The sequence below is a fragment of the Bos indicus x Bos taurus genome, chromosome 19 (genome assembly GCF_003369695.1).
Source record: "Bos indicus x Bos taurus breed Angus x Brahman F1 hybrid chromosome 19, Bos_hybrid_MaternalHap_v2.0, whole genome shotgun sequence".
Classification (NCBI taxonomy): domain Eukaryota; kingdom Metazoa; phylum Chordata; class Mammalia; order Artiodactyla; family Bovidae; genus Bos; species Bos indicus x Bos taurus.
The window spans coordinates 42,488,187-42,512,515 of NC_040094.1; the positions used below are offsets into that span (position 1 = coordinate 42,488,187).

General features: G+C 39.8%; 1 protein-coding gene across 1 annotated transcript; it reads right to left on the minus strand.

Moving 5' to 3' along the window:
• Positions 1–19,894: 19,894 nt before the first annotated feature.
• On the minus strand, positions 19,895–20,439 carry LOC113878137 (keratin-associated protein 4-1). The gene has a single exon (XM_027519019.1). The coding sequence runs from the start codon at positions 20,437–20,439 to the stop codon at positions 20,101–20,103; it is 339 nt and encodes a 112-aa protein (XP_027374820.1). The 3' UTR covers positions 19,895–20,100.
• Positions 20,440–24,329: the final 3,890 nt, after the last annotated feature.

The window sequence follows — 24,329 nt, forward strand, 5'->3', positions numbered from 1 at the left end:
ACACATACGTGTATCTATGCTGCTGCTAAGTCACTTCAGTCGTGTCCAACTCTGTGTGACCCCATAGACGGCAGCCCACCAGGCTCCTCTGTCCCTGGGATTCTCCAGGCAAGAACACTGGAGTGGGTTGCCATTTCCTTCTCCAATGTATGAAAGTGAAAAGTGAAAGTGAAGTCGCTCAGTTGTGTCTGACCCTCAGTGACCCCATGGACTGCAGCCTTCCAGGCTCCTCTGTCCATGGGATTTTCCAGGCAAGAGTACTGGAGTGGGATACCATTGCCTTCTCCGACATGTACCTATATATATCTATATATCTATATATACCTTTTGGCGAAAGTTGCTCAGCCATGTCTGACTCTTTGTGACCCATGGACTATATAGTCCATGAAATTCTCCAAGCCAGAATACTGGAGTGGGTAGACTGTCCCTTCTCCAGGAGCTCTTCCTGACCCAGGAATCAAATTGGTGTTTCCTGCATTGCAGACAGACTCTTTGTGGTAATATATATAATATTAAATATTATATGCCACATTATCTTTATCCATTCTTCCATCAATGGACAGTTAGGTTGCTTCCATGTACGGACTACTGTAAATAGTGCTGCAATGAACAGTGGGGCACATGCATCTTTTTGAATTATGATTTTCTCTAGACAGCATATTCAAAAGCAGAGACATTACTTTGCCAACAAAAGTTCGTCTAGTCAAGGCTATGGTTTTTCCTGTGGTCATGTATGGATGTGAGAGTTGGACTATGAAGAAGGCTGAGTGCCAAAGAATTGATGCTTTTGAATTGTGGTGTTGGAGAAGACTCGAGAGTCCAAGGGACTGCAAGGAGATCCAACCAGTCCATTCTGAAGGAGATCAACCATGGGATTTCTTTGGAGGGGATGATGCTAAAGCTGAAACTCCAGTACTTTTGCCACCTCATGCGAAGAGTTGACTCATTGGAAAAGACTCTGATGTTGGGAGGGATTGGGGGCAGGAGGAGAAGGGGACGACAGAGGATGAGATGGCTGGATGGCATCACTGACTCAATGGACGTGAGTCTGGGTGAACTCCAGGAGTTGGTGATGGACAGGGAGGCCTGGCGTGCTGCGATTCATGGGGTCGCAAAGAGTCGGACACGACTGAGTGACTGAACTGAACTGAACTGGATATATTGCCAGAAGTGGAATAGCTGGATCACATGGTAGCTCTATTTTTACTTTTTAAAGGAATTTCTATACTGTTCTCCATAGTGGTTGTACCAAATTACATCCCCACTATTGGTGTAGGGAGGTCCCTTGGAATATTTTTATCACAATAAATTTTCTTAGTAAACACTTGATTCATATGTTTTTATTTTATAAACTTGTGTTTGCAAAACTAAAGTATATGATACATTTGAATAATTATATTGTCAGGTAACATGGTGTATGGGGGACAGAGATTTTCACTTGATTTGTTATATGTGAGATGTTAGGGGGAAATGAAACATAAGAGAGTTTTTGATTACTAGGGGAGTGTTTCCTATATATTTCTGGGAGATTAAGAAACCTGTTTTTGAAACAGCTGCAAAAGCAGGGTATGTCATCATTATAAAGAAGTGTGAAGAGAATCATAGCCAAAGACCAGTGGTTCACAAAGCAGGCTGCATAATGGAATCAATTGAAGAGTGATTTAAAAACCATTGCTGCCTGGCTTCTGCCCAGAAAAATTCTGATTTAACTGGTCTGGTGTATGGTATGTGTCAGAATTTTTTAAAGCTTCTCAGGGAATCTTACTGTGCAGACAAGTTTGAGACCCACCTCCTTAAGCTATTTTACACTGGAAGCAGAAGCAGCTAAAATATTAAAAAATAATTGGTACCCTACATATAGTGGAGAAAAATGATCCTGAATTTGAAACATTGAACTTTGAGCAATTTTAAATGGAAAAATGGATAATTCTCTTTACTCTTTCTGATGACTCTAATATCAAAACCAAAAGCTATACGTGGATGAAAAACAGAACATCGGTTAAGAACCATAATGGGAAATTACTACAGATAGCACATTGAATTTTTTTCAATGAAAATCAAAACACCACTGAGGAGAGACATCATTTGTGTTCTCCTTCTTAAAATTTTTACCTATAATCTGTACCCAAGGCCTCCCATTAGAATACATTAATACAGCACAGAGTTTGAAGAGGGTCACCCCACTCATCTTCACTCCCAGTCATCCATGTGGTCCGGAATTTATGCCTCCTTCACCATGTCTGTGGGCTCTGTGCATCTAGAAGTCCCAGGTCTAACAGAAGAAAGTTCCCTCCAGGATCTTTTTTTTTTTTTTTAATTAATTAATTAATTTTTTTACTTTACAATATTGTATTGGTTTTGCCATACATCAACATGCTTCCGCCATGGGTGTACACGTGTTCCCTATCCTGAACCCCCCCTCCCACTTCCCTCCCCATACCATCCCTCCAGCTCATCCCAGTGCACCAGCCCCAAGCATCCTGTATCCTGCATCGAACCTGGACTGGCGATTTGTTTCTTATAAGATATTATACATGTTTTAACGCCATTCTCCCAAATCATCCCCCCCTCCCTCCCCACAGAGTCCAAAAGACTGTTTTATACATCTGTGTCTCTTTTGCTGTCTTGCATACAGGGTTGTTGTTACCATCTTTCTAAATTCCATATATATGCATTAGTATACTGTATTGGTGTTTTTCTTTCTGGCTTACTTCACTCTGTATAATAGGCTCCAGTTTCATCCACCTCATTAGAACTGATTCAAATGTATTCTTTTTGATTGCTGAGTAATACTCCATTGTGTATATGTACCACAGCTTTCTTATCCATTCATCTGCTGATGGACATCCAGGTTGCTTCCATGTCCTGGCTATTATAAGCAGTGCTGCGATGAACATGACTGCTAGTGGTTCACACAGTTCTCACACACTGTTCTCCAAGTATTTGTTCTCAGCCTTAAAAAGCCACCACACCTGGAGGTTTCTGCCCTCAGAGTCAGCCCAAAACTGGTGATAACTGATATCCAACCACCTTGCCTCTTGGAAGGATAGATTTGTGATCATTCACATGCCTCATCCATGGGGTCAGATGAGGATAGCATTCAAATGAAACATCATTTTGGCTTATCTTTTTCTACTACCTTATCATGTACCCATCAGTTTCTTAATGATTTCTCCTGAGAGTACTTCCTTATAAATCCGTTGTGCAAGAATCCCTGTTTTAGGCTCTGCTTTTCGCGTACCCAATATAAGATACACAAATTGGGATTGTTGTTGTTGTTCAGTCACTCTACGTCATGTCTGACTCTTTGTGACACCATGGACTGTAGCATACCAGGCTCTATTGTCTTTCACCATCCCCAAGAGTTTGCTCAGATTCAAGTCCATTGAGTCAGTGATGTTATCTAACCATCATCCTCTGTCACCCCCTTCTCCTCCTGCCTTCAATCCTTCCCAGCATCAGGGCCTTTTCCAGTGAATCAGCTCTTTGCATCAGGTGGCCAGAGTATTGGAGCATCAGCTTCAGCATCAGTCCCGCCAATGAATATTCAGGGTTGATTTCCTTTAGGATTGACTTGTTTGATGTCTTTGCAGTCCAAGGGACTCTTAAGTCTTCTCCAGTATCATGTTTCAAAAGCATCAATTCTTCAGCACTCAGTCTTCTTTATGGTCCAAATTTCACATCCATACATGACTATTAGAAAAACCATAGCTTTGACTATACAGATCTTTGTTGGTAAAGTGATATTTCTGCTTTTTAATATGCTGTCTAGATTTGTCATAGCTTTCCTTCCAAGAAGCAAGCATCTTTTAATTTCATGGCTGCAGTCACTGTCTGCAGTGATTTTAGAGACCAAGAAAATAAAATGTGTCACTGTTTTCAATTTTTCCCCTTCTATTTGCCATGAAGTAATGGGACCAGATGCCATGATCTTAGTTTTTTGAATGTTGAGTTTTAAGCCAGCTTTTTCACTTTCTTCTTTTACCCTCATCAAGAGGCTCTTTAGTTCCTCTTTACTTTCTGCCATTAGAGTGGTATCATCTGTACATTTGAATCTGTTGATATTTCTTCTGGCAGTCTTGATTCCATCTTGTGATTCATCCAGCCTGGCATTTCACATGATGTATTTCGAATAGAAGTTAAATAAGCAGGATGGCAATATACAGCCTTGTTTTACTCTTTTCCCAATTTTGAACCAGTCCCTTGTTCCATGTCTGGTTCTAATTGTTGCTTTGTGACTGGCATACAGGTTTCTCAGAAGACAGGTATTCCAATCTCTCTAACAATTTTCCAGTTTGTTGTAATCCACACAATCAAGGGCTTTAGCATATTCAATGAAACACAAGTAGATGTTTTTATGGTATTCCCTTACTTTCTCCATGATCCAGCAAATCTTGGCAATTTGGTCTCTCGTTCCTCTGCCTCTTCGAAACCCAGCCTATACATCTGGAAGTTCTTGGTTCACATACCCCTGAAGCCTTGAATTTGAGCAGTAGTTTGAACATTCTTTGGCATCACCCTTATTTGGGGTTGCCATGGAAACTGAACTTTTCCAGTCCTGTGGCCACTGCAGAGTTTTCCAAATTTGCTGACGTATTGAGTGCAGCACTTTCACAGAATCATCTTTTAGGATTCGAAATAGCTCAGCTGGAATTCTATCACCTCCACTAGCTTTGTTCATAGTAATGCTCCCTAAGGCCCACTTGACTTCACACTCCAGTATGTCTGGCTCTAGGTGAGTGATCACAACATCATGGTTATTTGAATCATTAAGACTTTTTTGTATAGTTTTTCTGTGTATTCTTGCCACCTCCTCCTGAATCTCTTCTGCTTCTGTGAGGTCGTTACAATTTCTGTCCTTTATTGTGCGCCTCCTTGCATGAAATGTTCCCTTAATATCTCCAACTTTCTTGAATTTCTTTGAATTTCTCTGGCTTTTCCCATTCTGTTATTTTCCCTATTTCTTTGCATTGTTCACCTAAGAGGATCTTTTTGTCTCTCCTTGCTAGTCTCTGGAACTCTGCATTCAGTTGGGTGTATCTTTTCCTCTCTCCCTTGCTCTCACTTCTCTTCTTTCCTCAGCTATTTGTAAAGCCTTCTCAGACAACCAATTTGCCTTGTTGCGTTTCTTTTTCTTTGGGGTGGTTTTGGTCACTGCCTCCTATACAATGTTACAAACTTCTGTCCATAGTGCTTCACTCTGTCTATTAGATCTAATCCCTTGAATCTATTCATCACCTCCACTGTATAATCATAACAGATTTGATTTAGGTCATAACTGAATGGCCTAATTTCCCCTACTTTCTTCAGTTTGAGCCTGAATTTTGCAATAAGGAGCTGATGATCTGAGTCATAGTCAGCCCCAAGTCTTGTTTTTGCTGACTCTGTAGAACTTCTCCATCTTTGGCTGCAAGGAATGTAATCAATCTAATTTCAATATTGATCATCTGGTGATGTCCATGTGTAGAATCCTCTCTTGTGTTATTGGAAGAGGGGGGTTGCTATGACCAGTATGTGCTCTTGATAAAACTCTGTTAACCTTTGCCCTGCTTCATTTTGTACTCCGAGGCCAAATTTGTCTGTTACTCCAGATATCTCTTGTCTTCCTACCCTTGCATTCCAAAACCCTATGATGAAAAGGACTCCTTTTTTTTGGTATCAGTTCTAGGAGGTCTTGTACCTTTCCACCTTCAGCTACTTTGGCATTAGTAGTTGGGGCATAGACTTGGATCACTGTCACATTGAATAGTTTGCCTTGGAAATGAATGGAGATCATGTTGTCGTTTTTTGCATTTCAGACTTTTGGTGACTATGAGGGCTACCCCATTCCTTCTAAGGGATTCTTTGCCCACAGTAGTAGATATAATGGTCATCTGAAGTAAGTTTGTCCAATTCTATCCATTTTAGTTCACTGATGCTGATGTTCACTCTCGCCATCTCCTGCTTAATCAAGTCCAATCTAACTTGATTTATGGACCTAACATTCCAAGTTTCTATGCAATATTGTTCTTTACAGCATCGGACTTTATTTTCACCACCAGACACATCCACAACTGAGTATTGTTTCCACTTTGGCCCAGCCACTTCCTTCTTTCTGGAGCTATTCGTAATTGCCCTCCATTCTTCCCCAGTAGCCTATTATACACCATCTGACATGAGGGGCTCATCTTCCAGTGTCATATCTGTTTCCCTTTTCATACACATCATGGAGTTCTTGTGGCAAGAATACTGAAATGGTTTGCCATTTCCTCCTCCAGTGGACCATATTTTGTCAGAACTCCCCGCTATGACCTATCCATTGTGGGTGGTCCTGCATAGCATGATTCATAGCTTCCTTGAATTATGCTAGCACCTTTGCCAGAACAAGGCTGTGATCCACAAATGGTTGGTACCCCTTTAAATACAGTCTCCTTTACAATGGGAGCTACTAATATGGTGAGCCAAGTTACTTTTCGTGGGTATATTTTATCCCTCAGATATAATGATATGAAAAACCCCATTTTAAAGAATACTTTGGCCACCTTATGTGAAGAGTTGACTCATTGGAAAAACCCCTGATGCTGGGAGGGATTGGGGGCAGGAGGAGAAGGGGACGACAGAGGATGAGATGGTTGGATGGCATCACCGACTCGATGGACATGAGTTTGGGTAAACTCTGGGAGTTGATGATGGACAGGGTGGCCTGGTGTGCTGTGATTCATGGGGTCACAAAGAGTCAGACACGACTGAGCAACTGAACTGAACTGATGCTAAAAATAATCAGGCAAAAGTTGTTAGAAGTAACAGCAAAATGTTCAAACCATTTAGAGGTTCAATTGACAGCAAATTCAAAAGTTGTCTAACAACATAGCAACCATCCATATGGTATTAAAATTTTTGAAGTATACTGAAACTTAGATTTGGAACACTGGTGTCTTAGATAGGGTGCCCTCAGAAGTAGATCCAAAGCCAGGAATTTGAGAGCAACTAATTTATTTGGGAGATGACCCTAAGAAGCACTTTAGGGAATTTGGAAAGTGATTCAGGGAAAGGACAGAAGCCAATATAAAAAGCTTTAAAGAGCAAATTACTCCTGAAGGTATCTGGGGTTCAATCCCAGTAAAGAATTCTAGGAACTAGTATGATATACCCTCATTCAAGGGAAGAGAAGCTAAGTCATTTATCCACCTACTTCTGTCCACTAATCAAGCACTACTTGCTCTGAAACTTTAACTTTCCTATCTCTGACCCTCTCAGATCTTGCTCCTTCATCCAGAGAAAGTCCTCAGGCAGAGAGATCCAAGTGCTTCCCACAAGCAATCATCTTCCCATATTAGAATAAGGAGTGCTGAGGGACTGGAGGTGGAAATCCATAAATCACCTGCTATAGTCTATTCTTTCTGCAGAGAAGAACCATGGAATGATTGACAGGTAAGGATGACAATTCAAGAATGAAAACTGAGACACAATTCTCTTTATTTGCTGGCATGGACAGTTAACATTGATTTAACTTCAAGATTTGGGAAAAGCTCCATATAAGAAAATTTGGTGGGAAACAAATATATAATTGGAATATATTGGTTGACAGATTTCAGAGAAAATTGGTACTTTGTGCTTGTTTAGTAGAGATAGTATCATGATGGAGAGGGGGCAATATATTTGGAGGCCAAATTTAGTATAAGAAAGTGTTAGAACTGAGGTTTGACAGTTGGCCTCTCATGGTTCAGCTAACACTTGGACTCTATTGATCAGGTTGGTTGATGGTGCAGGACAGGGCATTCAGCAGCAAGAAACCCTAAAGTAGACTGGGTAGCAGCAGGTGGTCTTGCAGCATCTGGGGCGGTAGCAGCTAGAGATACAGCATGTGGGCCTGCAGCAGCTGGAGATACAGCAGTGGGGGTGGCAGCAGGTGGGGCATCAGCAGGTGGTCCTGCAGCAGGTGGGGTGGCAGCAGACTGGGTGGCAACAGCTGGACACACTGCAGCTGGGATGGCAACAAGTGGTTGTGAAGCAGGTGGTCTGGCAGCAGCTGGGGTGTCAGCAGATTTACTGGCAGAGACCTTGGCCACAGCTCTGGTCAGAGCAGATGGAACCCCAACAAAAGTTGACCATGGTCTCAGAGGGTAGAGGTTCTGGGACAATTTTCAGAAGAGTATATTTCTTGAATCTGAATGCCTTCTTGCTCCAGGTCCTGTTTTATACTCTGCTGAAGGAGCTCTTTTTTTTGTTACTGTTTATCCTAATAAGTGAGGAATTATTAAATCAGACAATTATATTTTCCAAATTGGATGGGAAACAATTTCCTATTTTTGATGGATTAGCATTTACCTCAGTGACTCTTCCTGCATCATATTTGGTTGTCTTCCTTTGCTACAGGTACTGGTTAAACATTCTAAGCTGAATATGCTGGCCCTCACCTATCTGCTTTTTGCTCCTGAGTTATCTCCTGTCATTCCTTCCTTGCAGGGATCATCTATGTTTACAGATACTGTAGATCCTTCCACAAAGCTTTGTCGTATGAACTTTGACATGGAGTAGTCCAGGTGTCACCTTCCACATCTGTGGATCTTACATGCTCACAACTTTTGTAGCATTCCTTATGGGAAAAAAAAAAAAAAAAGATTTAGTTGTACATTCAGTTCAAAAGGAAATCTCAGAAGATGGAATCTTAAGATGAGCTTCCCTGGTGGCTCAGATAGTAAAGAACCCACCTGCAATGCGGGAGACCTCGGTTTGATCACTGGGTTCAATCCCTAGGTGGGTTGGGAAAATCCCCTGGAGAAGGAAAAGGTTACTCACTCCAGTATTCTTGCCTGGAGAATTCCATGGACAGAGGAGCCTGGCTAACTACAGTTCATGGGGTTACAAAGAGTCAGACATGACTGAGCAACTTGTAGGTAAGATGAGAAGTTAGGGTAAAATTTTTATCAGTGTGGTCAGTTCTAAGCAAAATTGGTTAGTGTATAGATAGGAGAAACCCAGGATACACAAATTGTGTTCTCATCTCATTTCCAAGACTTAAAATGTTGGCAGATTTTTTTGTTTTTGTTTTTAAAGAACAACATATTCAAATATCATATGATATTGCTTATATACGGAATCTTAAAAAAGAGTACAAATGAACTTACTTCAAAACATAGAGTCACAGATGTAGAAAATAAACTTAGGGTCACCAGGGAATAGGGGTGGATAGATTAGGAGATTGGGATTGACATATGCACACTACTATGTATAAAATTGATAGCTAATAACAGTACAGTTCCCTGTACTATATAGCATAGGGAACTCTGCTCATTATTCTGTAATGATATATATGGGAAAAGAATCTTAAAAAGAGTGGATATATGTATACGTATAACTGATTCACTTTGCTGCACATCTGAAACTAACATAACATTGTAAATAAACTATACTCTAATAAAAAACTTAAAAAGAGAACAATGTGTCTGCAATGGGACATAGCCCTTCAGGAATCACCACTGGAGTGGGAACCAGTGCTTGTGTTAATTTAAAAATTATATTTATATATAAAATAGAATTGAAACTGGTTTCAAATTGAGAAAGGAGTACGTCAAGGCTGTACACTGTCACCATGCTTATTTAACTTATATGCAGAGTACATCATGTGAAATGCTGGGCTGAATGAAGCACAAGATGAAATCAAGATTGTGGGGAGAAATATCAATAACCTCAGATATGCAGATGACACCGTCCTTATGGCAGAAATTGAAAAGGAATTAAAGAACCTCTTGATGAGGGTGAAAAAGGAGTGTGAAAAAGCTGCCTTAAAACTCAACATTCAAAAAACAAAGATTATGGCATCCAGTCCCATCATTTCATGGCAAATAGATGGGAAAAGAATGGAAACAGTGACAGACTTTGTTTTGGGGGGCTCCAAAATCACTGCGTTCCCTGGTGGCTCAGAGGATAAAGCATCTGCCTGCCACGCGGGAGACCTGGGTTTGATCCCTGGGTTGGGAAGATCCCCTGGAGAAGGAAATGGCAACCCACTCCAGTATTCTTGCCTGGAGAATTCCATGGACAGAGGAGCCTGGCGGGCTACAGTCCACGGAGTCGCAAAGAGTCGGACATGACTGAGTGAGTTCACTTCAAAATAACTGTAGATGGTCACTGCAGCCATAAAATTAAAAGATGCTTGCTCCTTGGAAGAAAAGCAATAACAAACCTAGTGTATTAAAAAGCAAAGATATTACTTTGCCATTATATATTCAAAGCTATGGCTTTTCCAATAGTCGTGTATGGCTGTAAGAGCTAGACAGTAAAAAAGGCTGAGCACCAAAGAATTGATGCCTTTGAACTGTGGTGCTGAGGATGACTCTTGAGGGTCCCTTGGATTGCAAGGAGATCAAACTAGTCAATCCTAAAGGACATCAACTGTGAGTATTCATTGGAAGGACTGATGCTGAAGCCGAAGCTCCAGTACTTTGGCTACCTGTTGTGAAGAGCTGACTCACTGGAAAAGATCCTGATACTGGGAAAGACTGAAGGCAGGAGGAGAATGGGGAGACAGAAGATGAGATGGATGGATGGCATCACCGACTCAATGGACATGAGTTTGAGCAAACTCCAGGAAATGGTGAAGGACAAGGTAGCCTGGCACGCTTTAGTCGATGGAGTCACAAAGAGTCAGACACAACTGAGCTGAGGAACTGAACAACAACGATATCAAATTAGAATATACAGTGTAACCTGAAGTGTGAAAAATAAAACATATATATATAGATAGATAGATAAACATTGACATCATTACCAGAAATGTGCATAGTAATTATCACTGGTTGATAGACTTATGGAAACTTAATTTTCTTCTTAATACTTTTTTTTCACTTTTTCTTTAATGACTTGTTTTTCTTTTGTAAACAGAAAAAAATTTTAAGAAATCTATGTCATGCCATTACATTACTTAGAGATCTCCACTGTGAACCACTGGGGTTGGGTATCGGGGGAGTTCCAGGCCAGCATGGTGCTCAGAGAGTAGCACCAGTTCAGCTGTACTGGCTGCTATGATGTTCTATTAGTAAATAAACAATGCCCTGAGCTTCCAGAGTGCCCCTGCCATGATGCATCCTTGTGATCCAGTAAGAAAGAAAGTCAAGAATATGAGAAGGGCTCCTCTTCTAGAGCTAAGCCTTAGGTCTATTCTGATTATTTAGTGACTTTGAACTACTGGTTTATAAATAATTTGAATCTCATTCTTGCCCTGTAATGCCAATTCACAAACCCAAGAGTGCACAATGATACATTTCATGTGAGTGCATTCAACAAAAAAGTATACCTTTAAACTGCTTAGTAGGCAGGAAACCAAAGCTCCACCAGCTTGTTATGAACTGGAAGAAGTGTAGGAGGCACAGCACTAGGCTTGATTCTCAGTCCACCTCCATATAGTTTAACTCATGGTCTGGGAGGAGCATCTCTCTATTCATTAAAGAGGTAATTCCAATGCTAGAGCTTCAAACACCCAAAATGAAATGCCAGATTTGGAACTGGAGCTGCAGCAACTAGGCAACTTAAAGAATGAAGCAGAGGTACATGTGGAACTATCAGAATGGAGCATGCTGTGAATAAGATCAAGAGAGCATTGCAGAGGAAGAAAAATAATGTTCCCTCTGCCATTCGAGAGGGAAATCTTTCTAGAGAGAACCTACTTTTCTAGGTTCTTGGCTGAGACCCACCTGTAATAAAATAGATTAATAGGCAAAAACCAAACATAAATTTAATTACATGTATACCTCTATGTTTTTGAACTGTGGTGTTGGAGAAGACTCTTGAGAGTCCCTTGGACTGCAAGGAGATCCAACCAGTCCATTCTAAAGGAGATCAGCCCTGGGATTTCTTTGGAAGGAATGGTGCTAAAGCTGAAACTCCAGTATTTTGGCCACCTCATGTGAAGAGTTGACTCATTGGAAAAGACTCTGATGCTGGGAGAGATTGGGGGCAAGAGGAGAAGGGGACGACAGAGGATGAGATGGCTGGATGGCATCACTGACTCAATGGACGTGAGTCTCAGTGAACTCCGGGAGCTGGTGATGGACAGGGAGGCCTGGCGTGCTGCGATTCATGGGGTCACAAAGAGTTGGACATGACTGAGCGACTAATCTGATCTGATCTGATACCTCTATATGTACATGAGAGATACCCAGGAAAACTAAGGAGCTCCTCAAAATGGGCCACCACCTTAAATATCATCTCTAGCTAAATGCAAAAGATTTTGGAGACAGGAGAGGCTGGTTATGGGAGTTAACCAGGAAAAACACAGTAAGCAGTGGTAAGGTTGTTACGCAGATTTAAGTTATTTGCCTTGTCCAGTAATAAGAGTTTCTAGAAATTTAGAATCACCTTTTTCTTCCTAGTATAGAGAGGGAGACACCCTTACAAATGTAGACTACCATTATAAATGTAAATACCTCTTACAAAAGGATAATTCTACTCAGTGTCTCCCATATATACTGTCTCTTGAGAATAACCAGCCTAAAATAGTATTTATGCCAAAGAGGAATATTTTGGGGTGGCACACTCTGCTCCTCCTCAGGATAATAAAGGCAAGTAGCTAATAGACATAAGAAAAGCTATTTAACTTGTCATTAAGAAATACAACTTAAAAAACCAATTTCTATTTTGGATTGATTATAACCAGGGCTGGTGGCAATGCATAGAAACTGGAAGGCTTATAGAATGTAAGGTGAGAGTATAAATTGATGATGCTCTTTGGAGGATGAGTTGGCAATCATTATTAAGCATATATATGGAATTTAGAAAGATGGTAATGATAACCCTGTATGCGAGACAGCAAAAGAGACACAGATGTATAGAACAGTCTTTTGGACTCTGTGGGAGAGGGCAAGGGTGGGATGATTTGGGAGAATGGCATTGAAACATGTATAATATCATATATGAAACGAATCACCAGTCCAGTTTCGATGCAGGATACTGGATGCTTAGGGCTGGTGCACTGAGACGACCCAGAGGGATGGTACGGGGAGGGAGGAGGGAGAGGGGCTCAGGATGGGGAACACATGTACACCCGTGGCGGATTCATGTTGATGTATGGCAAAACTAATACAATATTGTAAAGTAATTAACCTCCAATTAAAATAAATAAATTTATACTTAAAAAATAAATAAAAGCCAATGTCCTAGCCCCACACACACACAAAAATTATAAAGACAATTTTGTGTCCCCATTATCCCACACTAAAATTCTAAAAGCTGTCCTTTTAAGTCTTCCTTGCTGCAGTTTCTCTTGTCTTAAACTTGCAATGGTGAGATACCCCCATGGCTCTGATTTTAGCTTCTTTTATTTATCTTCTGTTTGCCTACACATCTTCCTTGTTCGATTTCACCCAACTCCATAGAACACCAAGAACACCACATTTTTAACGCAATCCCTGACTTTTCCACTGAGCTGAAGACTCCCTAGTTAATAGCTTCATTTGGGTGGATAATATTACTCTCCAATTTGACATGGTCAAAACAAAACTCTTGGTCCATTTCTTCCTCCAGGTTTATTTTTCTCTCAGTCTTCATATCAGTAAATGGCTCTACAGACGGTCCTTGTCTTACAGTGGTTCAACTTAAGATTTTTTGACTCTACAATGGTGCATAAGTGATATTCATTCAGTAGAAATTATATTTGAATTAAAATTTGAATTTCGATCTTTTCTTAGGTTAGTGATAGACTGTATGATACTCCAGGCAGAAGCAATGGGCCATAGCTCCTAGTCACAAGAGTAAACAACCAATACACTTACAACCCACTCTGTATGCATGTTGTACCCGTACTCATTCTGTTTTTCATTTCAGTACAGTATTCAATAAATTGCATGAGATATTCAGCACTTTATAAAAAAATAGGTTTTGTGTCGAATGATTTTGCCCAACTGTAGGCAAGAGTAAGTGTTCCAAGCATGTTTAAAGTATTCTAGGGTAAGCTATGATATTCAGTGTGAGTGTGTGCTCAGTCGCTCAATTCTGTCTGACTCTTTGTGATCCCGTGGATTGTAGCCTGCCAGTCTCCTCTATCCATGGAATTTTCCAAGCAAGTGGAATGGACTGTCACTTCCTACTCCAGGGGATCTTTCCAACCCAAGGATGAAACCCACATCTCTTGTGTCTCCTGCATTGGCAAGCAGATTCTTTACCACGGCCCATCATATTCAGTAGGTTTAGTGTATTAAATGCATTTTTAACTTATGATATTTCAAGTTACAATTGGCTTATCAGGATATAACCCCTCATATAATCCTGAAATTTGCATAGGACCACAAAAAACTTTGAATAGCCAAAGCAATCTTGAGAAAGAAGAACAAAGTTGGAGTTATCACTCTCCATGACTTTGAACTATTCTACAAAGCTATAGTAATCAAATCAGTATGATACTGGTAGAAAAACAGATACATAAATAAATGGAACAGAATAGAGAGACCCCATATAAATCCATACACATGAGAAACCTATATGCAGGTCAGGAAGCAACAGTTAGAACTGAATATGGAACAACAGACTGGTTCCAAATGGGAAAAAGTACTTCAAGGCTGTATATTGTCATCCTGCTTATTTAACATATATGCAGAGTACATCATGAGAAATGCTGGGCTGGAAGAAGCACAAGCTGGAATCAAGATTGCCGGGAGAAATATCAATAACCTCAGATATGCAGATGACACCACCCTTATGGCAGAAAGCGAAGAGGAACTAAAAAGCCTCTTGATGAAAGTGAAAGAGGAGAGTGAAAAATTTCGCTTAAAGCTCAACATTCAGAAAATGAAGATCATGGCATCCAGTCCCATCACTTCATGGGAAATAGATGGGGAAACAGTGGAAACAGTGTCAGACTTTATTTTTTGGGCTCCAAAATCACTGCAGATGGTGATTGCAGTCATGAAATTAAAAGACGCTTACTCCTTGGAAGGAAAGTTATGGCCAACCTAGATAGCATATTGAAAAGCAGAGATATTACTTTGCCAACAAAGGTCTGTCTAGTCAAGGCTATGGTTTTCCCAGTGGTCATGTATGGATATGAGAGTTGGACTATGAAGAAAGCTGAGCACTGAAGAATTGATGCTTTGAACTGTGGTGTTGGAGAAGACTTTTGAGAGTCCCTTGGACTGCAAGGAGATCCAACCAGTCCATTCTAAAGGAGATAAGTCCTGGGTGTTCTTTGGAAGGAATGATGCTAAAGCTGAAACTCCAGTACTTTGGCCACCTCATGCGAAGAATTGACACATTGGAAAAGACTCTGATGCTGGGAGGGATTGGGGGCAGGAGGAGAAGGGGACAACAGAGGATGAGATGGCTGGATGGCATCACCGACTCGATGAACATGAGTCTGAGTGAACTCCGGGAGTTAGTGATGGACAGGGAGGCCTCGTGTGTTGCAATTCAAGGGGTCGCAAAGAGTCAGACAGGACTGAGAGACTGAACTGAACTGAACTGATATGGTCAATTAAACTATGACAAAGGGGGCAAAAATTTACAGTGAGGAAAAGTGGGGAGAGACAGTCTCTCAAATAATTGGTGATGAGAAAACTGGACAGCTACATGGAAGAACATAAAACCTAAAACTAGATTTTTTTTTCACAGCATATACAAAAATAGACTCAAAATAGATTAAAGACTTAAACTTCAGACCAGAAAGTATAAAACTCCTAGAAGAAATATAGACAGTATTCTCCTTGACTTTGGTCTTAGCAATTTTTTTTTGATCTTTCTTTTTAAGCAAGGGAAACAAAAGCAAAGAAAATTAAAAAGTCTTTGTATAGTGAAGGAAACCTTAACAAAATGAGAAGGTTACCTAGTGAATGAAAGAAAATATTTGCAAATGATATGGCCAATAAAGGATTAATATCCAAACTATGTAAAGAACTCATACAAATGAAAGTCAAAGTGTTAGTCGCTCAGTTGTGTTCGACTCTTTGCAACCCCACGGATTGTAGCCCACCAGGCTCCTCTGTCCATGGTTTTTCCCAGGCTGGAGTGGTCGTCATTCCATTTTCCAGGGATCTTTCTGACCCAGGGATCAAATCCGGGTCTCCCACATTGCAGACAGATTCTTTACTGTCTGAACCACCAGGGAAGCCAAAGAACTCATACAGCTCAATATCAATAGAACAAGAAAATATAATTTTAGAATAGGCAAAGGTCCTAGATATACATTTTTCCACATAATATATATATATGGTCTGTGGGCACATGAAAAGATGTTCAATATCACTAATGCAATCAAAACCACATTGAGATATCACCTGATACCTGTCAGAATGGCTATCATTAAAAAGACACAAAATAATAATTCTTGGCAAAGATATACAAAAAAGGTAACTGTTGTGCACTGTTGGTACATTGAAAATTGGTAACATTTACATTAAGGAAAACAGTATGGAGTTTCCTCAAAAAATTAAAAATAGGACTACCATGCAATTTAGGAATCCCACTCCTGGTATTTGCCCCCAAGAAAAGGAAAACACTAACTCGAAGAGATATATACACGTCAGTGTTCATTGCAGCATTATTTCCAGTAGTCATAACATGGGAAATAATTTATGTGTCCATTGATATGTAAATGGATAAAGAATGTATAAGTGGAATATTACTCAATTATAACAAAATGAGGAAATCTTACACGTGCAATAGCGTGAATGGACACAGAAGAGTATTATCTAAGTGAAATAAGCCAGACAGAGAAAGACAAATACTGTATGTTTTCACATATATGTGGAATCTAAAAAACAAAACAAACAAATGTAACAAAATAGAAACAGACTCATAGATACAGAAAACAAACCAGTGGTTGCCAGAAAGAAAGGAGGTTTGGGGAGAGCAAAATAGGTGAAGAAAATTAAGAGGTACAAACTGTCAGTTATAAAATAAATGTCACTGAGATGCAATGCATTGCATTGAGAATATAGTCAATAATGTTATAACTTTGTATATTGTATAGTTACAGAAATATCAAATTACTATGTTGTACATTGAAACTAATATAATGTTGTGAGTCAACTATGCTTCAATTTTTCAAAAAGGCAAACGAATCGCCAGTCCAGGTTCAATGCATGATACAGGATGCTTGGGGCTGGTGCACTGGGATGACCCAGAGGGATGGTATGGGGAGGGAGGTGAGAGGGGGGTTCAGGATGGGGAACATGTGTACACCCATGGTGGATTCATGTTGATGTATGGCAAAACCAATACAATATTGTAAAGTAATTAGCCTCCAATTAAAAGAAATAAATTTATATTAAAAAAGGCAAACTTGTCTAATTTGATTAGCTAGAACTTAAAAAAATAATACCTTTTACCTTCTTTGTAGTACATTTGAAGCATAATTGAGATTCATAGCTAAAGAAGGCTTCTAAGTCATAAGTCAAGGCTTGGGTAGAGAATGATATGATTCATTTATAATTAGTGCTAAGTAGGTCCACATTGAGTTAAATATATCTTTTGTGATTATATTTACTTTAATTTGCCTTACACACAATCATTTTATGGAAGAAGCCAAATTTTATAGAAACACAGGTCAGGAAAAATAAGCTACACATGTCCAAAGTGGGATGTGTCCAAATTAACTAGATTTTATTGTGTGAATGTCAAAGGAAGAGACTTAAAGAATGTTGGAGACATTCCGGACATTGTCTTAATCCTTTCTTAATGATTCAGGTACTATGTCAGTCAAGTGATGGATTATTGCACTGACATATAACATTCCCAGGAATGTATAAAGCCCTTAGTAAGGAATTACTTTCCTGAGAGTGAAAGTGAGTCACTGACCCCAGTTTTCAGTGTTCAGAATGTACACACGGTCATGTAAGGATTAGGTTGAGGCCTAAAAAAGCCCCAAGTGACTCACAGTTGGAATTACAACATCAGGCCCATGTTTGCAAGATCTTGGTTATAAATGTACTCCTTGAAATGTCTCTATTGGATTTGACAGAATTATAAGCCTGAAGTCCCATATTGCTATAGATTGCCACTCATCTACTCAGCAAACAGTGGTTGAGAGCCTCCTATTCTGTTCTAGGCATTATGCATGAACCACCATCCTATTTCTTCTTCTTTTTTTTTTTTACTTTACAATATTGTATTGGTTTTGCCATATATCAACATGAATCCGCCACGGATGCACATGTGTTCCCCATCATGAACCCCTCTCCCACCTCCCTCCCCATACCATCCCTCTGGGTCATCCCAGTGCACCAGCCCCGAGCATCCTGTATCATGCATTGAACCTGGACTGGCGATTCGTTTCCTATTATACAGAGTGAAGTAAGCCAGAAAGAAAAACACCAATACAGTATACTAATGCATATATATGGAATTTAGAAAGATAGTAACGATAACCCTGTATGCGAGACAGCAAAAGAGACACAGATGTCTAGAACAGTCTTTTGGACTCTGTGGGAGAGGGTGAGGGTGGGATGATTTGGGAGAATGGCATTGAAACATCCTATTTCTTCCTTAAGACTTAGTTGTCATTATCTCCTCCAATAAACCCTTTCAGATACTTTCCACCCACATCACCGTTCCCTAGTCCTCTTCTAATATTCAAGGAGCATGCTCCTCATGTGTTTCACATTGTTTTATTATCACTTTTCCAGAGCTTCCTATGAAGATACTAATAGGTCTTTATTATAATCCCTATGCTTTGTTCACAGCATGGCCAAGAGCTGGCTCTATATACATGTCTGTTGAATAAATCATAGAATCCTTGCCTTTGAGAAACACAGTGTATATAGGGAAAGAGATAAATAGTTACAGTATAAAGAATAATTCTATATAGAGAATCAAGTGTTATAAACTTCCATATGGTAGGAGAAGTAACTGTCTAAAACTGATGCACAAAAGTGATGTTAGAACATGGACCTTGAATAATAAGAAGGAGACAGTTTGAGAGTGAACTCGAGCCAGAAATGCTGACATGTATAAAGGCAGAGACAGGTTTAAGGAGTGGTGGCTCCGACGGTTAAGCGTCTGTCTACAATGTGGGAGACCCGGGTTTGATCCCTCTGTCGGGAAGTTCCCTGGAGAAGGAAATGGCAGTCCACTCTAGTACTATTGTCTGGAAAATCCCATGGACAGAGAAGCCTGGTAGGCTACAGTCTATGGGGTAGCAAAGAGTTGGACACGACTGAGTGATCTTCACCGTAAGTGATTTTGGAGAGCTAGAGTTTTAACAGAGATTCTCTAACATTGGTGTACTTAAGAATTACCTTAGAAACTTGATAATAATGCTGAGGGATTGAGAAGATCCTCTGGAGTAGGAAATGGCAACTCACTCCAGAGTTTTTGTTTGTTTGTTTGTTTGTTTTTGCCTAGAGAATCCCATGGACAGAGGAGCTTGGTAGGCTGCAACCCATGGGGTCTCACAGAGTCAGACACAACTGAAGCAACATAGCATGTACACATGCAGACAGAAATTCACCTTTCTCATGAATATTACCCAACATATTCTCCCTACCTGGGAGGGTCCTCTTAACTCCAGTGTTGGATTGTGAGCTCCTGATAGGAAGGAACCATGCCTCACACATGTTGGAATGATCTCCAGAGCCCAGCAGTGCAAGAACATGCCCAGGGATGGATCATTTTACTGACTGGGTAAGAATATTATTGTTTGTTAGGTAGGATGGCTTATCTTATTTTGGAAAATACATGAAGTCCTTTCTATTATGTAATACAGGCATTAGGTGATATTTGAAAAACAAGTTTTCTTTCCTGGCCATAGAAACCCACACTTTTCTTCATCTTGAGAAAAAGAATGCTGGAAAATAAACTGAAAATCAACTCTCAAAAATAACTAAAGAAGAATACACGGATTTATTATATCAAGATACTGTTATTTAGAAATAGTTAACGTAATTGTGAAGGTCAAGGCAAGTATAATAGTCAGATATCTGGGGGTTTAGTTCAAGTACATCATGCACATGAGGTTAGATGCAGGGAAGAGGTCTGTGGGGAACAAGAATGGTCTTGAATGCAGAATGGGAGCCCTTTTGCTTGTGGCTTAGTGGTACCACAGGGTCCTAAAGCTGGTGGTCATTTAAAACAAGGAAAGTTTTAAATGAATGATATGCCCACATTGATGTGATAGTGACTGGTTCATGGTTGATTTCAGCAAAAGGATCCACCACAGCTGGGGCGACAGCAAGTTGTACGGCAGCAGGTGGTCTGGCAGCAGACGGGGCGGCGGCAGCTGGACACGGCGCAGCTGGGGCGGCAGGTGGTCTGGCAGCAGATGGGGCGGCAGCAGCTGGACACGGCGCAGCTGGGGCGGCAGGTGGTCTGGCAGCAGATGTGGCGGCGGCAGCTGGACACACCGCAGCTGGGGCGGCAGCAGGTGGTCCTGCAGCAGGTGGTCTGGCAGCAGCTGGGGGAGCAGCAGGTCTCTTGGCAGAGATTTTGGCCACAGGTCTGGTTAGAGCAGATGGAGCCACAACAGGAGCTGACCATGGTGTCAGAGGATGGAGATTCTAGGTGAGTTAGAGAGTGAGATTCTTGAGTTTGGAAGTCTCATTGCAACATGTCCCCTTTTATACCCATCTGAGGGACTGCTGTCACTATGTTAAGGGCTATTTCCTTGTTATTGTTTGCCTTAATAGATAGGCAATTATCAAATTAGTTATTTGGTGAATAGAATGCATTTTTCCTTTCTCTGTGTTGTGGTTCAGCCAATCTAGTCTTTCCTCTTGACTCACATTTCATCTTCTTTCTTATGTGCATCATCTGATTTCAAAGACTCTTCAGCTTCTTCATCTAATTGGTTGTCATATAAACATCATTTAAATGTCAACACTCTGCGTCATCCTTAAAGCTGTGTCTCATATCAGCCCTCAAGTGGGATAATAGATCTTGTTCCCTAAAGACAGTTTGAGAAAAATAAACTGTGACCATACTGGAGTACTTGGAGGAATTTTTCTTAAAAAAGTGGAGAGGCTATTCTAAGACAGAAAACTTACTAACAATAAAGGAAAAGATTAAAAAATTTTAATGTCTAATTAGTCTTTGTAAAGCTTTAAACAAAACCAAAAGACTACAAAAGAGCAAACTGTACAATATTGTAAAGTAATTAGCCTCCAATTAAAATAAATAAATTTAAATTTAAAAAAAAGAGCAAACTGAAGTAAATAACAAATGGGTTAACCAATATAACCAAAAAGACCTAATTTTATTTTTTTTCCTGTTTTACCCAAAGTTTATTTATTTATTTTACTTTACAATATTGTATTGGTTTTGCCATATATTGACATGAATCTGCTATGGGAAAGACCTAATTTTCTTAATGCATGCATAGTAAGAAAAAAAACGTCAACAACCAAATAGAAAATTGAGGGAAGGATATTAACAGTCATTTCACTGAAAAAGAAATATTAATGCCTTTTAAGGTTTTAAAAGATGTTCAGTCTCATTTATAATTTTGAAAATTTTAATTGAACAATTTATCCATTTGCAAACCAAATATTGAACACTTACTATGTCCCAGGTCTTGCCCTAGGCTCTGGGGATAACAACAGTGAATAGTTTGAAATGACAAATACAAAATATCTAATTTTTTTAAACTCTAATAAGATGGAGAGCTTGAAAGGAAACAGATGTTTTCATACACAGAATGGTAGGTGTCTAAGCTGGAGTAAATTCTTTATAAAGTAATTCAGCAGTAACTATAAGATTTGATTGAGCAATATCACTTCTAGAAAAATATTCAACAGATACACATAAGCAGGAGCTCCAGGATATAAACTCAAAATATTCTTTGTAGCATTGTTGGTAAGAACAAAAGTCTGAAATTGAACTGTATTGTGACTATGGAGGAGAATGTCTCTGATGTAGAAAATACACACCAAGGCCTATATTACAGAGCATCATTTTGTCATGAAGAACACTTCTTGAACTATTCTTGCAACTTTTCCATAATTTTTAAATTATTTTATTTATTTATTTATTTTTGGATTTTATTTTTTATTATTTTTTTTTAATTTTTATTTTTAAACTTTACATAATTGTATTAGTTTTGCCAAATATCAAAATGAATCTGCCACAGGTATACATATGTTCCCCATCCTGAACCCTCCTCCCTCCTCCCTCCCCATACCATCCCTCTGGGTCGTCCCAGTGCTCTAGCCCCAAGCATCCAGTATCGTAAGGAAAATAAGTACACTTCTATGGCAAAACAGACCATCCCTATTCCATATAGACACACCTTGTTTCTTAGACAAAATTTCAGCAAGGAGGGAAGAAGGTAAAAAAGAAAGCCAAGCTATAGGAACATGCTTGGTTGTGCTGTTTTTCAGTTATTTAAGTCTAATTTCATTGCATTTGGGTAAGAGAGAGAAGTTTATATTATTCTGCTTTAAGAGTTTTCTTTGTAGTCTATATGTTTGTGAACATCCTTGAGATATATAGATATATATGAAAATTATGAAAAGTTTGTCAGGCATGCCTGCTCAGTCATGTCTAACTCTTTTGATTCCATGGACTATAGCCTGGAAGGCTCCTCTGTCCTCATGATTTCCCAGGCAAGAATACTGCAGTGGGTTGCCATTTCCTTCTCCAGGGGATCTTTTGGACCCAGGGATTGAACCTGTGGCTCCTGTATTGTCAGGCAGATTCTTTACCACTGAGTCAGCTGAGAGTGCATATAAATGTCAATTACATCTAAGCTGATAATGGTTCTACTCACATTCTCTATTTCCTTGTTTATTTTTCTCCTTCAAATGACCATTCTAAAATAGGGTGTTAAAGTCTCTGCTATAATTGTGGTTTTATAAATTTTAACTATGTATAATAGGGTTTTTGCACTTAGTTTCAATATAGCTCAAAAGCATTTATGATAAAAAGAAAGTTACAATTTATATAGACATAAATTCATATATCAGTGAGAAGTCACAAAGTGAAAACAAGAACAGGTGTTAGAGATTTTGATCTAATTGGGCCACAGTTCTACAGCCATTTATTTGTTTGGAGATGGTTGGTGCTCTGCCTGAAGGCAGGAAGACAGCTAGGAAATATCCCTCCTCCTTAGAATGATTATAATGTGTTTTGAGGGAGTAGTTTTAAAATCATAATTACATTAGAAGAATATACACACTCTACTTCCTTCTGATTCATTCCTTCACTTTGTCTTATGTAGTTGTAAACTGTACACTATCCCTTGAATTTTCATACATGACACGTTTTACTTCTAAGAATCAATCTCTATACATTACCTGTCTTCAACAGAATGGTTTCTCTTTCTCATCAATATCACCAATACACTCTGCCTGACACGTGTCTTCCTGTTGAATCCAAGATTTCATTGTGAGTTACATTGTGATGGGAATTGGGTCACATTTGACTTAATGCTTCCCAAAAGGACCTTGCAGGGTGGTCCATAATTCAACTGTAGTAAAAAGGAAGCTCTTGTTTTCTCTCAATAAACTTGCAAAACCAATACAATATTGTAAAGTAATTAGCACCCAATTAAAATACATAAATTTATATTAAAAAATAAAATAAACTTGCAGGCAAGGAGGGGAATCTACTTTTGGGGGGTAAAGTCATTATTTAGCATTTTCTCTGATACAGGATTTGATTGATATGTAAAATCAGTTTTATTTGTTCACATGACAGAAATACAAATTTATCTCCAGTTCATAATCAACACTAAAAAAATAAAGGGCCAAAATGTTTCTGATACCAAGTGTTTATGGACACGTAATTGTTCCATCACACAGAACTCACTGCAAAGGCCAGGTCATGCACAGCAGTCACAGGATTAGGAGCCTGTCCCCACGAACTAGAGTAGACATTTGATCATCTGCCGGAATGTCAAGGTAACAGGCACAGAATCTGGAGAGTCTCTGTGGTACTCAGTTTAAACTGCTTCTTTTAGAACAGCTTCTTGGTGGCACGATCGATGGGATGGACAAACACAATGACAGATCAGAGCCAGTCCAGATGCTGTGGACAAAAGAAATGAAAAAAAAAAAAAGAATACACAGGAATACTGGTGGTTGACTCAGGGCTGGGGTGAGAAATGAAGTTCAACAACAAGAAAATCCGTAATGTTGGGAGACACCAGGCAGTCTGGCAGCAGACTGGGCAGCAGCAGCTGGACACTCCACAGCTGGGGACACAGCAACTGGAACTGTAGCAACAGGGAGTAGCAACAACTGGAGACGCAGCAGCTGGATGCACGGCAGCTGCAGTGACAGCAAGTGGTCTGGCAGCAGTCTCCTGGCAGACACGTTGGCCACAGCCCTGGTCAGAACAGATGGAGCCACAACAGGAGCTGACCATGATGTCAGAGGGTGTGGGTTCTGGGTTTCCAGGAGAGTGAGGTTCTCAAATGGAAGTCTTCTCCC